The 18,065-nt window shown below is 43.6% G+C and overlaps 1 protein-coding gene across 4 annotated transcripts in view; it reads right to left on the bottom strand.

Moving 5' to 3' along the window:
- SPECC1L (sperm antigen with calponin homology and coiled-coil domains 1 like) overlaps window positions 1-18,065 on the bottom strand; it is a 121,200-nt gene that overhangs the window by 88,236 nt on the left and 14,899 nt on the right. For 3 of the 4 annotated variants that reach the window (XM_036823034.1, XM_036823033.1, XM_036823037.1), the window contains one exon: window positions 5,331-5,520. In XM_036823034.1, coding sequence (XP_036678929.1) covers window positions 5,331-5,483 — 153 coding nt within the window. In that variant the 5' untranslated portion in view covers window positions 5,484-5,520. Of the gene's footprint in view, window positions 1-5,330; window positions 5,521-6,426; window positions 6,610-18,065 lie in introns of all 4 variants that reach the window. The other variant, XM_036823035.1, reaches the window with a different exon arrangement.

Raw genomic sequence — 18,065 nt, 5'->3', positions numbered from 1 at the left:
AAAGGGGAACCCTTGTGCACTGCTGGTGGGAATATAAAATGGTGCAGGTGCTGTGGAAAACAGTATGGTTGGTCTTCAAAAATTAAAAATCAAACTACCATACAACCCCACAATTCCACTTCTGGGTATATACCCAAAAGAATTGAAAGCAGGGTCTCTAAGAGATATTTGCACACCCGTGTTCACAGCTATTATTCACAATAGCCAAAAGGTAGAAGCAACCCAAGTATCTGCTGATGGAAGCATGGATAAACAAAGTGTGATCTATACATACAGTGGAGTATTATTCAGCCTTAAAAAGGAAGGAAATTCTGCAATATGCTACAACGTAGATGACTCTGAAGACATTTTGCTACGGTAAATAGGCCAGTCACAAAAAGACAAATACTGTGTAATTCTACCCACATGAAGTACTCAGAGTAGTCAGACTCACAGAGACAGAGAGTGGAATGGTGGTTGCCAGGGACTGGGAGGAGGAGATGGGGAGTTAGTGTTCAATGGGGACAGAGTCTCAGTCTGGGAAAATGAAAAAGTTTTGAAGATGGACGGTGGTGACAGTTACTCAGCAGTGTGAATGTACTTAATGCCACAAAACTGTACACTTAACAATGGTTAAGATGATAAATGTTATGTGTGTTTTACCACACATACACACACACACACACAAAAGTTGAGGAAAAAAAGACACCACAGTAAAAATATAGGCAAGTGATTTGAACAGGCACTTCACATAAGAGAATATCTAAATGTCCACTAAACACTTAAAAATAAGACATGAAAAGCTGCTTAATTTCATTGATAACAACGCAAATGCAAATTAAAGCCACTTTATAACGCCTCTATGAATGTTTACAATGAAAAGAGTAATGTAAGTGCAGGTGAGGATGTGGGGCATCCCAGAGTAACCCCTTTGGGAAATGACTGGTTATCTACCTATGAAAGGTGAACGCCATGCACCCTACAACCCAGCAATGTCACTCCTGCTTATGGAGTCAACAGAAATGGGTGTACCTGCATATAAAAGACGTGTGTAGGATGTTCATAACAGTACTATGACTAATAGCCCCAAAGGAAACTCCAGATAGATGTCCATCAAGGGCAGAAGAGGTCTATGGCTTGTGGACATTCCACGGTTAGTAATCAGCAAGGAGGAGCTGCTTACACATGAATGTATATACAAAACAGACAGACTCACAGACATAGAAAACAAACTTATGGTTACCAAAGGGGAAGGTGGCAGGGGGGTGGATAAATTAGGAGTACGGGATTAACAGATACACACTACTATACATAAAATAAGCAACAAGGATTTACTACAGCACAGGGAACTATAATCAATATTTTGTAAGACCTATAATGGAAAATAATCTAAAAAAATATATAATATAGATGAATCACTTTGTTGTACACCTGAAACTAATGCAATATTGTAAATCAATTATACTTCAATTAAAAAAAAAAAGGGGGGCTTCCCTGGTGGTGCAGTGGTTGAGAATCTGCCTGCCAATGCAGGGGACGCGGGTTCGAGCCCTGGTCTGGGAGGATCCCACATGCCGCGGAGCAACTAGGCCCGTGAGCCACAATTGCTGAGCCTGCGCGTCTGGAGTCTGTGCTCCGCAACAAGAGAGGCCGCGATAATAAGAGGCCCGCGCACCGCGATGAAGAGTGGCCCCCACTTGCCGCAACTAGAGAAAGCCCTCGCACAGAAACGAAGATCCAACACAGCCATAAATAAATAAATAAATAAATAAATAAATAAATAAATAAATAAATAAATAAATAAAGGGAGGAGCTGCTGCTATAGGCAACAACAGAGATGAATATCATGACCTAAACAGAGTTAAGGAAACCAGACACACATAAAAAGAACTTCATGTCCAAAACATCTTTATAAAGATCCAAAACTGGCAAAATGAATCTTGGGGGCTAGAAGTTAGGGTGGTAGTTACTTCCGGAGAGGAAGGAAAGGGCAGTGATGAAGGGGGCTCAGAGGGGTCGGGGGGGAGGCCACTGAGGTGCAGGCAGGCTCTGCTTCCTGACCTGGCTGGTGGCCCAGGGTACATTCACCCCTCACTAAGCCCAACACAGATGCTTTGTGAACTTCTCTGGGTGTATGTTCTACTTTATCAGAAAAGTAAAAACAAAACAAGAAACAACTCTGCACTTTCCAACTTGCCTTTTACACGAAGGCTCTGATACTTTTTTCTGTTTTAATTTTTGTTACACAGTTCTATAAATACATGTGCATTCCCACATGTAAACATCCCCCATCAGCAACAGTCCAAAAAACGAAATTGATGAAGGAATAGATTTTTAGCCTACTTTTTAATAACAGGTGCAAAACACAAATCATTTGGTAAAAACATACAGATACAAATAATGAAATAATACAACCAAAGAATACATGCTTCTCCAGGTAAAGTCCAAGTTTCATAGTCTGCATCTCCACCTCATAATTTAAGATTAGTTTAAAATTTCTACCTTCCATGTTTCAGAGATGGATTACTCAGTCAAACTGTGAACTAACTTTTACACTGAAAAGGTATGATCACAAATCATCATTGAGAATCATCAATTACTTAGATAAACCCTAACTTATCATAACTCTCATCTATCAAGTTTTAGAAAAAAGTATCCCCAGGACAATGAAAAAGTGTACTACTTCTAAAGGATTAAGTGTGGACAGCCGGAAAGTGCAGGCATGTAGGAGACCACCTCTACCTGGAAATAACCCTCTCTGCTGGCTGTGACAAAGAAGAATGACCCACACAAAGGCCCAAGCCAGATGTTACAGCTACTCACAGAAATGGGACCAATTTCCTCCAAACATGCTGGGAACAGCCGTAGTGCTTCTTTTCATGTTTACAGAAGCTCCATTCAGACTCAAAAAGGTCCTTCCCTACATCTCACTAGACCTAGCTGCAAACAACATTTGAAATGAGAGGTAAAGAAACACATATCCTTGGGGATTCCCTGGAGGTCCAGTGGTTAGGACTCGGCGCTTTCAATGCCAGGGCTGGGTTCAATCCTTGGTTGCAGCCAAAAAAAGAAACACATATCCCTGTACCCTGCCAAGTGTAAGAAAAGTGTTGGTGTTATGTGAATCCTGCGCAGTGACAGACACCACGTGGGTGTCCACGAGAGTGGATGTGTGGACACGGTGTCTCAATGATTAAAAGCCAAATGCTTCATTTTTCTGGTAATCATCAAGGCTCCATCAGTTACAGAATTCAAGTTGTGGGATGTGACCATATGCTAGAGAAGCACAGTGAAATATGGAAACTTAGAAAAATAAAATAACAAGTTTGTGGGTTCCCTAGGTCCTTTCGCTTTTTCCAATTTTTCTATCATTTTCACTATTTTCTTCTTTCCTTATCTTCTTAATCTAATTTCTATTCAATGACTTTTTCCCCCTCCTTTTTTAAGTAAAAGCACTTGCTCCAGTTGAGGTAAAGTGTTCCCAAATAGTTTCACCTCTTCTATGACCCTCCCCACTCCACACACACACACACACACACACACGCACACACACAGAACTACTTAAATCAGCCAACTCAGCAAAGCCATGGACAGCTGGCACAGAGCAGGGATACGGTTCTGCCTTACAATGAAGAAGTACTCACTGCTCAAGACTAGGCTGCCATCGACTCAGGATACATGCTTTGGAAGACCTGACATGCTGCTCAGGGCACACTCCGGAGCGAACCTCAGAGACACTGCCTGCCAGCGAGGAGGAGGCAACAAGGCAGGCAGTAGTGCACACCCCGTGCCAACGCTTCAGCCTGCTCCTCCAGCCCCATAAGTCACGGGTCACCCAGGCACACAGGCGCTCCACTCTGAAAACAGGCGAGCAACTGAGTGAACAGCTGGGGCAGAAAATACCAGCTTTCTTACACGAGAGAGAGGCAGCACTGCCACCAAGGAAATTGCTCAGCGTGCTGATTCAGACTAACGGAAGTAGGGCAAAGGTCTACTCCTGGTATCACCCTCCAGGCCGCAGGATGACACCCAGCTGCTCATCAGGGATGTAGCAAGGAGAAAATCTGGTGGCATCTCCAAGCCCACAGAGTAAGTATGCATTCAGTTTCGACAACCCTGGAATAGAAAAACCAGCATTTCCTGCTAGGTCTTTCAACACATATAAGGAAGTCCCTCATCAGCTGCTCCTGTGAGGTGCTTCTTAAAATAATTAAGTCACATCTGTAAAGCCTTTCCTGGACAAAAGGCTTCTGAACAGATTGCGTTTCAGGTATTTCTTCGTTCCTCCCTATCAGACAAGCAAAAACTCTCTCCAGGTTTTCTCCATGGAGTCAAAGTTTCTACCCCAAAACACCAAACCTCAAAACAAGCAAGCAAAGAACAAATAAATGAATTCTGGACTGAGAAAGACTGGAAAAAGACCATGTGCATCTCTGTCCAGTGAACCTAAGACTTGACCAGCAGAAAAATGGCCCAGAGTCATCTCAGCACAGACACTGAGAACACCCATGGGAAGCCTGCTACTGTCAGGAATCAATCCTGAGCTGCAGAAAGTTTCCAGAGCTAACCAGGAAAAACCCTACTGCCAGTCCCTTACAAAGCCCTTGCTGTGAGCCAGGCCCTGCGCCATCCTCTTTCCTACACCCTCACTTCCATCCTGACCGCAGCCCTAGGATGTACATGCCCAGCCTGGGCCTGTCTGCTCCCGAAGCCCGGGATCTAACGTACCACTACCTTTTACTAACAAGAACTAAACTAGCCTCTAAAGAAAGGAGTGTAACAAGAAAACTAGTTATGCTCTGACTAAATTAATATCACCCAATTTTGCCTGGGATTAATACTGGATCAGTTGTCAAAAAACAAGTAACAGTTTATGGTAACAGTGTAGGGGGGTGGGTGGGAATAAAAACCCCTGTTCAGGGGTTTCAGGAATGTCATACTGGCCGTCCTTTAAGACCTCACGCACACGCTCTTTTCATTAAGCCTTCTCGGGCAGAAACAATATTTTCCTACTTGAAACTGTTTACGCTACTCTCCTGCTCTCCCAGGGCATCTGACTTTTTTTTCACTTGTATTTTAGTTGTTCGTGCAAGTGACTTGCCTCCATCCTTTCCTCCACAAGCTCCTTGAAGGCAGGCTCTCCTACACCGGCACAGCGATTTGCTCACAAGTAAGCCTGCTACTTGGTTTCGTTCGTAAAGACCGACGAAACACCAATTAAGTCCACCACACCATGAACTCTCTTTGAAGAGGGTGAATCCTAAATAACGTTTATGTGATAAATCAAACATCATATGAAGACTCACTCCTCCTACAATTCGTCACATATTTAAACAAAACCACGTAAATACCTTTGACAACGAAGCTGCTGTTCCAGGCTTTACGAGTTTGCCTCCTGCAGATGCTGAAGAGCTGTTTTCGGGTTTCGTTTTGTCTGCTGTTTGCACTTTGCTTGTCCCAGACACCTTAGGCACTGAGCCAACACTCCTGCTTGTTTTCTTCATTCTGGGCTGCCTCTTCGTGATGCATTTACAAGCAAATCTGTGGAGAGAAATGGCATTATACCGAGAACAAAACTGTAAGAAAGCTCTTTAAACATTTGTCTTTGAAGGATCTTACCATGAACTAAATAAAAATGTTTGAAAGTTGGATGTCGCTACAGAAAATAAAGGATGAAAAATTCTTAGACTTATTAATCAGAATGCACCCTGTTTTCAAGGCTTCCTTCTTGAACACTACTAACTTGAAATTATTTTGTGCATTCTAGTTCTCTCAGTAAAAAGAATATCCAAATCTCTAACAGAACTGGCTAACACACAGTACATTTAGTGAAGCAATAATCATCCTGGCACTTGAGAATGAGCCACTTTGCAGGTCTCTAAGGTGATCACACTTTCCAAATTATCCAGCACATTCCTAATTTCAAATATTTGTTGTGATATTTCCACATAAACCAGCAAAACAGCCCAGAAACTCCAACATTCAGGATCTAAATATATTTCCCAGTATATCTCTTTTATCAAGAGGAAGCATCAAAATGTCTTATAAGAACATAAGCCTCAATATTTGGTTCAGAAAGTAAGGGCACTCTTTTACACCCTTAAAACCACGACAGCAAACCTTTTGCCTAAGTGGAACAGACTCGATTTCAAGCTTAGAGGACCTGGAATAACACTGGCCACACACAGAACTACGGCCAGAAAAACCCTTCAACATACCTCTATTAGCTGAGCTAGAAAAGCAGTCTCTACAGTAGTATCATGTTTGGAAAGACACATTGGCCTGGTCTGGGTAAAGTAAATAATACGACTAAAGAAAATGAAAGCCTACTGTGAACGTAAGGAAGTTTATGTACGATGACGCTGAGAAACTACACTGAGCACAAAAAAGAAGTTGGTCTATTTTAGGAAGATTTCTACACACTAATAAAAATAAAGAGAAACTTACAGAATAGCCTTTTGGAAAAGAAAAGGCTCATTCCAATAGCTTCAATGAACACTTCACCTAGACTGTGCTTGAACGCTCCAGATTTATCTTGCCTGACGTAACACAAACTGTACCAACTGGTTTGGTGGCAGAACAGTGAGACAGGGCAAAGGGGGCTCCGCTCCACCCTCACCGTGATAAGACCTCGGAGCAAAAAGAACACTGTTATTGACACCAAGCAAAACACAGCGAGACCTCAGTCTCCTCTCCAGACTTCGCCCAACTTCCTGGTTCTTCCTTCCAGAAAATGCTGTACTTGGTGACAATCAAATCACCCGTCTGCTTGCCCTGAAGCCTTCTGCTTTCTACTTCCCTTCCCATTGGAGCACTCAGCCCAGAGTTGGCACTCCCTCTAGTTTAGCTCCACCAAGCTGCTCCTTATAGGTTCCCAGAGGACACTGAAAATGACCAAGATAGACAGGAGCGGCTTCCCACAACACGTGCACCAGTTATGCTGATCCCTGCCAACCGGCAACTTTGTGCTTTTCTACCTGTAAAATTAAGGAATTAGATTGGACCCATCACTAAGCTGATTTTGTAGAAAAATCAAGTTCCTAAGAATCTTTCCTTCAACGTCTCACTTTCCCTTTGTATTTATCTTTTTTCTAAGTCTCATATCTTGTAAATGGCTCCCCAAAGTTTCTTTCTTCTCTGCTCCAAATTCCACGCCTGCACTCCTTCCTACACCACTCAGACCCTCTCCCATTCTCTGCCTACTCCTCCAGCTGCTGTCAAATTAACTTTTTCTAGACCAGCACAATCCAACAGAACTTACTGCAACTATGAAAATGTTTTATATCCATCTGTGCTATCCGAAATACAGTAGCCACTAGCCACTTGTGGCTACTGAACACTTGAAATGTGGCTAGTGTGACTGAGGAACTAAAATTTAAATTTTATTTAATTTTAGTTTTTTTAAATTTAAAGTTACATGGTAGACACCATACTGGACAATGTAATAGACTGTCCCTTTCCTGCTGCTGTCTCTGTCCCAGAGTTAAAACCTAATGAACTACGACTTCCCTCCCACTAGGGTGGCTATAATCAAAAAGATAGATGGTAACAAATGTTAGAGAGGACGTGGAGTAATTGGAACCCTCAAGCACTGCTGGCACAAATGCAAAATGGTGCAGCCACTTTGGAAGATAGTCTGGCAGTTCCTCAAGTGGTTAAACACAGAGTTACTAGGACTTCCCTGGTGGCACAGGGGTTAAGAATCCGCCTGCTGGGCTTCCCTGGTGGCTCAGTGGTTAAGAATCCGTCTGCCAATGCAGGGGAAACTCAAGCCCTGGTCCAGGAAGATCCCACATGCCACGGAGCAACTAAGCCCATGAGCCACAACTACTGAGCCTACGCTCTAGAGCCCGCGAGCCACAACTACTGAGCCTGCGGACCACAACTACCAAAGCCCACACGCCTAGAGCCCATGCTCTGCAACAAGAGAAGCCACTGCAATGAGGAGCCCACGCAACGCAACGAAGAGTAGCCCCCACTCACCACAACTAGAGAAAGCCTGCGTGCAGCAACGAAGACCCAATGCAGCCAAAAATAAATAAATAAATACATTTATAAAAAATAATAAAATAAAATAAATACGAATTTTGACACGTAACTGTTCAAGCCAGACTATACTAGGAATAAAACAGTCAGAAATGCACAGCTCTAAGTTGAATCACTGTGAATCTGACAGTTACAAACAGTGTTGACTTGGGCACGAGGTCCTGGCAACTCAGATACATGCCATCTCCATGCACGCTCTCCAGAATGTGATTTTCTAAAAGGGGGAACCACGCTTGGTGTGACGGCTCATCTTATGTCAACCTGACTGAGCCGCAGGGCGCCCACACATTTTGTCAAACAGTATTCTGGGTGTGAGGGTGTTTCTGATTGAGATTAATGATTGAATTCATACGCTGGGTGAAGCAGGTGTTCTCCCTAATGTGGGCGGGCCTCATCCAACTAATCGAAGACCTGAATAGAACAAAAAGGCTGGAGTCCGAGGGGACTCTTCCTGACTGACTTCTTGAGTTGGGATGTCAGTCTTTTCCTGGCTTTGGACTCCAACTCTCAGACTGGAACTTAGGCTAGTGGCTCTCCGGGGGCCCCAGTCTACCAACTGCAGATCTTGGGACTCCTCAGCCCCCATATGCATGTGAGCCAACTCCTTATAATAAGGTTGGTTCCGTCCTATTGGTTCCATCTCTCTGGAGAACCCTAATATACTTCATAGCTGAGAACAAAACAATTTCTCCTCAGTGTCTACAGTAACTGCAACCCTGGAAAATTCCATATATACCAAAAAGTATGTTAAAAAAATGCTTTCTTTGTGTAAGATGGAATAAGATTCTAGACTCAGTCATAAACAGGTTTTTTTTAATCCACATAAATTATTCAGAAAGATATTCCAAAGTTTTGCAGATCTCAGGATAAGTTTCCATTCTGCAGAACTGTCACTTCATTGAGTCTAGAATTCCAGGGCCCCTACTTATTAAATATCAACAGTCTCTACCAACCATTGAGACAGTCAAAAAAGCTTCCACAATTTTCTAAAATGACCCCTATTAAGGACAAGGATCCTCCAAAACAGGTGGTAATTCACCAGAGACCTTGGCCCCCCGCACCAGGTTAAGGAGCAGGAATTGTTGGCCCAGACCCTCCCTGGAGCCCCAGGCCTGGGAGAGATGCGGAGTGGAGGGAGAGGACAACACAGCATGCAGCACTTCCAGAGTCTAAAAGCTTCGAAAGGAGTGCGATGGAAGTTACCACTACACCTCCCCGGCCTGCACGAGGGTGTCACATAGGCACCCACCACCACCTCTAGTCCAGTGAAATCAAGGTGTGGGGGGGAATAAAAAGTAGCTCTCCTCACAAAAACAGGATGGATGCTGTCTCTCTACATACGCTAAGAATAATCTCAAATAACAATAATCCAAGGAGTGTGTCACATGTATTTCTCAAATAATATTTCTTAAGATATTAAATATTTCTGAAAACAAAAACATTGAAATATATGCACTGCTTCCCAAATAGGGAAAGACACTGAAGGCTGCGAGCCCCTCCCACGGACAGGCATCATGCCCCAGCTGCGCCACACCCAGCACAGGTCCCTGAATCTCCACAGGTGGGCGCTGATGATGTAACTCTCCCTGGGTCAACCATTCTTTAGTGACAGTAGTCTCAATCCAAACCCCACACCCTGCCCGCCAATCCATATGGCCTCCAATGCAACCATACACAAGCACTTCCTCAGAAACTGGCAATTTTTATCTCAATGAAGATTTCACAAGAGATGAACAAAATGTAACAACACTAAAATTATACTGCTCAATCTGCCCCTTCTAGACTTACCTACTTGTCCTATCGGTCAGTGCTGGTACTCCTGACCAATATTTTTCATTTTGAAGGTGCTAATTACCACGTTATTTAATATAAAATCTACCTTTTGGATAGATTTTAGAAAACTTATTACCAGGTCTAAATCAGTATGTATTATGTTACAGCTGTAAAAGTAAAAACCTTAGCTATAATCATATTCATTTATAGAGAGCTGCTACTTTTTTATTTAAAATAATTGTTAGGCAAGGGCAGAGACACAACTGCTCTCATTTACACAAATAAGCTTGCATTCAGTGAGAAGGCTGCAATCTGGGTGGCTGGACCTCTTACCAGGATGTCCCAGTACAGGATTTACAGCTCTAGGAGCCCTGCCTAAAGCTAATTACACAGCCGCAGCCACACAGGAAGCTTGAGTTTCCTTTACATGTATAAGGAGATCACATAAGGAAAACAAAGGGCCATCTCTTACCTTCCACATATGGCAGGTAAAATACTATCTAAAAATCAAACCACAGACTCTTAAAAATGGAAAATATCTTGGAGGTCCCTTATTGGAAACCCCACATGCAGCACCACTGACAAAAAATGGAGCATACTGACTACTAAGTTAGGAAGCAAGTCATTACTTGCTTAACAGTTACTGAACACTTATTTTGTGCCAAGACGAGCCAAACGCCAATTCTCTGGGAAGCTAGTGAAACAAGGATAAATAAATAGATGGACATCCTAAGCTGATTAAGACAAAAATACCTACTTTCCAGGGGCTCACAGTCTAGGGGAAGAATGAGGTGCATAAGTGAACAGGTCTCCATCCTTGATGAATCTACTGCAAACATGAGGGACATACATGTACAAGGTATGGTGGGAGCAGGGGGACATCGTCCCTGGTTCTGCCCTTGCAGAACAGGAAGGGAGGTACAGGTCAGAGGTGTAAGAAAGCACGGGGCCCCTGAAGACCTGGGCCTGCTCAAACAGAGAAACGTCACAGTGACGACCAGCGGGGAAGGGCTTCGGTCTGACACACAGCACTGAGGGCTGAAGGCAGTGCCGCCCTGATTGGATGTGTCCTTCCTAAAGAGAAACCTGGTGCTGCAGAGGATGGACTGAAGGACACCATATGGGGGCTCGGGGAGAGGGGCCAGAAGGGCATCTCCTTCCCTGTAACTCCTTTCCTCTGACCTGAATCTGAGCGCCACACTCAAAACAAAAGTACCCTCAGCCCACAGCTCTTCCAGGATCTGAGGACCCGCACAGTGCTTTGATAAGTCTGCCCTTCCCCCACGTCGGTCTGAGAGTCTCCAGCCCCTATTCCAGACTTCGCACACCTGTGCCATTGGCACAGACAGGAGGAGGACCTGGTCTGCAAGCAGAGTCCAGCCGACTATTACTTTCTCCATCTAGACACTGAACTTCTCAACTTCATCTAAGAAAAAACCCTGTTTGGCCAGGAGCTACCAGAGGCTCCTCCTGAGTTCATGGTTACCTAATACTACAAAGCCTCTTTCACACAAACTGCTGCTAAGCTGCTTTTCTCTTTTTTTCCGATAACATTTTATTATGAAAATTTCAAACACACAGAAATGTTGAAGAAACTGAACAGTAAATACTCCACTTTTCTCCGTTTCATAGCTGTGTAATTTATATTCTGAAAAAGTTTACACCTATCTGTTAAAATTATCATTTGGTCAAATTCAGCTTAAGGTCAAGCCTTTGAGATATTTTTAAATTCTGACTTCAATTTAAAACCCATTAGTTCTTCTCTAAAAAGCACTGTCTTCAATCTTAAGTCACTTGTCCAACCAGGATCCTCACCTACAATAAAAGGCTGAATTCTAAGGAATCTTGAAGGTACCTCCTGACTCCAAAATCCTTCTAATACACCTCACGCAGCTGATGGTGATGTTACAGGTAGAGAACAGAGCGGTGAACAGGCTCTGTGATGTGTCACCAGACCCCCACCCAATCCCGGGCCTCAAAACATCAGCACAGCACTGAACTTCAAGTCAGGAGAGCTGGGTTCACACTCCAGCTTTGCCACACAAACTGTGACTGCAGGCAAATCACTTCATCACTTCGTATGTTTGCAAATGTTTTCTCTCCTATAAAGAGGAGTTGATAAAACCTAATTTATAGTTATTGTACAAAATAACATGTGTAGACCAACAAAGAGAACAAAAATCCCAACACACTCATTCCAGAAGTTTTTTCACCAGGGCTCAAAGGTCAGAAAAATGGTACAACAATCCAAGATCAGGGATGGCAATTTCTTTCAGTGATTCAGAAACTCCACCCTCCCCAACCATCCACCCATGAAAAGCACACCAATCAAGTTTCAGAAATAATGCCAAGAGGACCTTAAGAATTTATCTTAACTGTCATTATATTGCAACAAGAAGACTCCTCCCTGAGCGGAGGAGAAGACAGATTGTCCTGGAAACCACAAAGGAGCTCTGAGGCCATCCCTCACCAAGAAGCACCTTCAGCCCTGGCACAGTGCGGGACAGGAGCTCTTGGTGTTAACTACAGGTGTGGTCCCTAATCCTCCCACCTGTAGACACACAAGGATCCTGATTGGTCACCACTTCTTCCTTTGAACTCCTCTATGCACCTCCTATTCACCTCCAAGTAGAATCATTTGTCCCCTCTGTTACACTAAATGTATTGCTATTTAAAACTATTTAAATAGAATTGTGGGGACTTCCCTGGCGGTCCAGCAGTTAAGACTCTGGGCTTCCACTGCAGGGGGCACGGGTTGATCCCTGGTCATCAGGGAACTAAGATCCCACATACTGGGTGGAGCAGCCAGAAAAAAAAAAAAAGGAATTGTTATTTAATTGATAACTTTTAAATCCACTGTGCTTATTTACAGTATCTGGAGACTGCCCCACCCACCATGCCTGTTCAAATCTGTATCCCTCGGCAAGTTACTTAACCTCTCTGAAATCTCAGTTTCCTCATATGTAAAATGGGCTGGAAATAATACTCCCTTCCTTATAAGGATTTTGGGAGGATTAAATGAAATAATGAACCTAAAGTGTTTAGCAGGGTGGCCCACAGTAATGATGGCATAAATGTGAGCTATCGTAATCTATAACAACACACTGCATGCCCCAAGTATGACTAATGCTTTATTTAAATAAAAGCAGCAACTCAAAAGACACTCTGTCAGAGAAACCCTCCATAAGGAATGACTAAAGATTATTTTTACTCACTACTTCATTAAATTATACACTGTGGCACATAGATGTCAACAAACAACATTTGCTTCTGGTTCTTTCCCACTGAAAATTACATATCAGGAAACACTGAAAATATACGGTAGGGAGTTCCCTGGAACGCTAATCAGGAGACCTGGATTGTGGTCTCAGGCCTGGCATGCCTGCGTGACCCTGAGCAAGTCATGCTAACTCTGTGAGCCTTGTTTATAGGCGAGGAGGATGGATTAGGATCACTCAAAAATTCAAATATTCTATTTCACAATTTATACCTCAAGAACCAGGAATCAAAACTTTTTTAAAAAAGGAAATTGCTTATTAGCTATGATGTTTTTATGTTTTTGTTATATATTGATAATATCCCACAAAAATTCAAAAAAAGGTTTCAACCAAAGCAACCTAAATACATTTATCTCTTATTTCACAAACTCCATATTCAAAATGTAGGGATCATATTAAAATTTTTAATTAAGAAGAGACTAAAACACTGAGAAGGAATCACACTGTCAAGGGAAAACTGAAATTTAGCAAACTAAATTGGAGTGTGGGGCTTCCCTGGTGGCGCAGTGGTTAAGAATCCACCTGCCAATTCCAGGGACACGGGTTTGAGCCCTGGTCCGGGAAGATCCCACATGCCTCGGAGCAACTAAGCCCATGCGCCACAACTACTGAACCGCGTGCCACAACTACTGAAGCCTGTGCGCCTAGAGCCCGTGCTCCACAACAAGAGAAGCCACCACAATGAGAAGGCTGCGCACCTCAACGAAGAGTAGCCCCCGCTCGCTGCAACTAGAGAAAGCCTGTGCACAGCAACAAAGACCCAGCACAGCCAAAAATAAATAAATAAAATAAAATAAATTTAAATAAATAAATAAGAGTCTGTAAGTAAAAGTTGCTACTAAATGGATCAAAACCAATAACCAAAACCAACTGACAAAATCGTGAGTTCTACAAAACCAAACAAAACGTTGAAAAGAAATTCAATGAGAAATGTTTTAATTAAATAAATCATAATGCAATAGACTTCTTATACTGAATTCCTCAACATATACATTTTTTTTAAACTTTCTTATTGTGAATTGCAACACACAACCAGATAGTGCATTTAAAGGTGTACATTTTAAAGACAGACTTGGAGTGGACTCCACTGAAAAAGGCAAGGCTTACTCAGACAAAAGCCTGAGCTTTGCCAGGTCAAAACACTGCACATGTGCAAGTGGGCGTGTATTCAAGGTGCAAGAGACAGAGACATGAAGGAGAGAGGCCAGGGAGATGCCTTTGGGCATGTGATTCTGTGCTTAGCCTGAATCTAAATACAAAAGTCCATTACTGCTCAAAATACTTCCATGCTTACTGACTAAGGAGCTGACTGGCAATTTTTAAAAGCTTATTTTTTATGTCCATTTTTAATTGAAGTATAGTTGCTGTACAACATTATTTAAGTTACAGACGTACAATAGTGATTCACAAGTTTTAAAAGTTATACTCCGTTTATAGTTATAAAATGTTGGCTATACTTCCCATATTGTACAATATATCCTTGCAGCTTATTTTATACCTAACAGTTTGTACCTCTTACCCCACTACCCCCATACTGCCCCTCCCCCATCCCTCTCCCCACTGCTAATCAGTGCTTTGTTCTCTATTATCTGTGTCTTTTAAGTGTTTATTTTTTATTATAACATGATGTTTTCTCATTTTTAAGACGGATTTTACTTCATGCCTAAAATTAGGGTGTGATTATCAACTAATGCGCACATTTAATATGGTGGTTCTACCTGCTCCCAGAAGCCAATGATGCAAACTCTGGCACTGAGGAAAGGCGGCCTTCAGAGGGACCTCTCCTCCACTTCCACCTCCAGCCCCAAGTGTGCACTCCCCTCCAAACACCCTTGCGGCCACAGAAGAAGGAAAAGGAAAAAGCAGTTCCTCTCCAACTACCACCCCTTCCCGTCACAGCTACCTCCTCTCTGCCTGGCGACGCTGGGTGAAGGGAGCCTGGGGGCAAATCTACAGGAGAAAGTGCCCAAGTGGACACTGAAGTCGGCCAGAAGGAGGAGATGGCAAGCAGGGCCAACACAGCTCCAAGTGGAAGGACGGGGCAAAGTCAGACCTCACTGGAAAGGGATAAAAAATTGAGTAGGAGATGAAGGAAGAACGTTTCAAAAATTTGGCTTTGTGAAGGGCACACAGTCAGAGGGTAATGAGGAGGGTGAGACACTTTGCTGATGTTGCTATTGTGTAAATGCCAGAGCAAGCTGCCTGGGGGAGGGCGGTGCTGCCCAGCACTAGCACATTTGATTCGAAACCACCCTACGTGCCTCGAAAGGAGGAAGAAACTGAGGCTACAGGAGTAAGGAGTTTGCCCAAAGTCTGAACTCTTTTCACTAAACCACAACTACTGATAGACAGGATACTAGAAAAAAAGAGTTAATTATCAGCAACAAAAATCCAAAAGCGCAATTCTATTTCCCTTTGTTTTGGCCACAGAAAAACCCACTCATACTAATTTATGATTTCTCTCTATTACTCTGCAAGATTTAACACAAGGAAATATTTAGAAACAACTAGAAGCTCCCTGCATTTTTCAAACTTAGAACCATAAGTCTTCTCCTTCTTACTGCTTTGAAAAAAATAACAACAACAACAAAAAAACCCTAATCTTATACTAGGACCTCTTTAGATCCATTTCTGGAGATCTTTTTAATACAAGTCGCTAAAGGGCCGTTAAACTACTGCTGATACTTAACATTCCAGACAAGTGACAAGGCTGGAAAAGGACAGCCTAAAAGAATTTCTGGCTATAGTACACAAATGGTTTTTCCAGATTTAGTCCAAAACAAATTGGTTCCCAAAGTTCAAACTCCCAGAATGCAAGAAATTTTGAGTCTCCTCTCCCTCTTCAGCCATATTTACAAAAAGAAAATGTTTATTCATGACCCCTCCAAACCATGGCTTTATGCTCAGATTTCTGGCAGGCAGTTACAAAATTGCACAATACTGTATTCATAAAATTAACTGTCGGCCATATTTTTAATTAAAAATATCAATTCAATATATTTGTACATTTATAACAAACTGTGATCTGAAATACAAAATGAAACATTTTCTTTTATTTTACTAATCATTCAAATGTAACAATGTAATAAACCCTTTAATAATAAGCTAAAAATTTTAGATTTGAGAAATGTTTTGCCAATGGCACAAAGAAAGTCTTTCCAAACTAAAAAAGTTAAAATAAATTAGAATTTGAATTCAGTGTAATAAAAATTGAAATCTTTTTTCAATAAGCACTTCACTGATTAGATAACATGAAAATCAATAAAAAATACTAAGGAGTACTTTTTTCTTATATCTACTGAGTATAAGGTAGTGGTCTCAACAGTGGGTAATTTTGCCCTCTAGGGGACATTTGGCACCGTCAGTAGACATTTCTGGTTGTCACAACTGGGTGAGAGGCCAGGGATGCTGCTAAACATCCTACAATGCACAGGATACTCCTCGCAACAAAGAACTATAGGGCCCCAAAAATCAATAGTGTCAAGGCTGAAAAACTCTGGCGTGAAAAGATTGGTTTAAACCGAGGAGGGAAGGGAGATGTTCGTCTTTCTGCAGCAGACTATAAATACAGTCTCATCTGCACAGACATTGTGTTGAGCTGAGAAAGCCAACTCAAAAGAATTGACTGAAAGAGCAGGGAACATGTATGACATGGGGCCTATTACACCCTTGATTTCCATCTACATTTTCTGGGAAAGGACAGCAGCTGAAAGAAGGCTCTCTCTGATCTCCCAGAATGAAATGTAAGGAGAGTCACAGGGACTCACTGCTGACCTGCACCTCCTTCTGTGGTGTCCTAGCTAGCTGCCTGGCGGACCGACAATCCCAAATGGATGGTGAAAATCCACTGTTCTCCAGTCCATCTGAAACCTCACTGGCAAGAGGGAAAGCAGGGAACTAAACCCTGAGGGCCCCCTGCATGCCAAGCACTGTGCTGGGGATTCCACACACACAGCATTTCATTCAACCCTCCTTCACCTTGAGAGGTAAGGATGACCTCAGAGCAACCGTGAAAAGGATCACCTGAGCCTCCCACAGCTCCGACGCAAGGGTAGGGGTCTGAACAGGTCTGACTCCAGATGCCCCACGACGGCACCACAGCAGGGTAGCTCCCTAGGCTGTCTTCCTCAATCTCAGGTGCGGCCTGCACAGTGAGACACTGAGCCACGGTACAGACTCGTCCCGGCCCCCCAATGCAGGTCTTGGCTGACAGCATCCCCTCGTCTCCGTGCCCACCACCCCTGCCAGCCCTGCTCCAGCTCCTTCTGTGTCAGGGAAGAATCACAGCCTGGCGACCCGAATCCCGCCCCCCACCCCCACCTCTCCAGGTGCCTGCCTACCTGCCTCAGGCCAAACGCCTGGCTCCCACCCTCTCCCTACCCCTTGTCTGATGCAGCCACGCTCTTTCCAACACCTACACTTCCACTCGGCCTTCCCGCTCCAGGAGCCCCTTACGGTCTTCTCCCACGTCACGCCAAGACTCTGTCTCCAGGCACTGCGACCACAGCACCCACCTCACTGTATTTCATCCCAGCAACATTTGAGACATACTTAGACTAAAAAATATTCGCTCTTTACCCTAAATTCAAATGCAGGTGGGCGTCCTGTATCTTACCTGGCAACCCTAGGCCCTGCACACAGACCGGCCAACAGGGAGCAAAGGGCAGCGCCAGCGCTGGGAGAGGAGGGAGCAGAACACGGGGACGAGACACAAGGTGAACCGAGACGAGAACGATGGGCAGAAGCTACACAGAGAACAGCAAGAACACTAAGCCCGAACCGCAGAGCTCAACAGTCAATCCTCCACAAAACGGCCCAATCCAGAACTCCAAAGCCACTCTCCAGGGCTCCCTCCAGCAGCCGGGGTCTAGAGCAGCACGTTTCTTTCATGAAACCAGACCCCTGTGCCGGGCCCTTTGCCCGCTTCGCGCAGCTCCCTCCCACGGGCGCGTTATTCCCCCAAGTCCAGTGTCCACTGGTTGAAAACCC

This window comes from Balaenoptera musculus, chromosome 14 (assembly GCF_009873245.2).
Source record: "Balaenoptera musculus isolate JJ_BM4_2016_0621 chromosome 14, mBalMus1.pri.v3, whole genome shotgun sequence".
NCBI classification, from domain to species: domain Eukaryota; kingdom Metazoa; phylum Chordata; class Mammalia; order Artiodactyla; family Balaenopteridae; genus Balaenoptera; species Balaenoptera musculus.
Note: the sequence above shows the minus strand (reverse complement) of the source record. Positions and strands in the feature narration are given on the sequence as shown.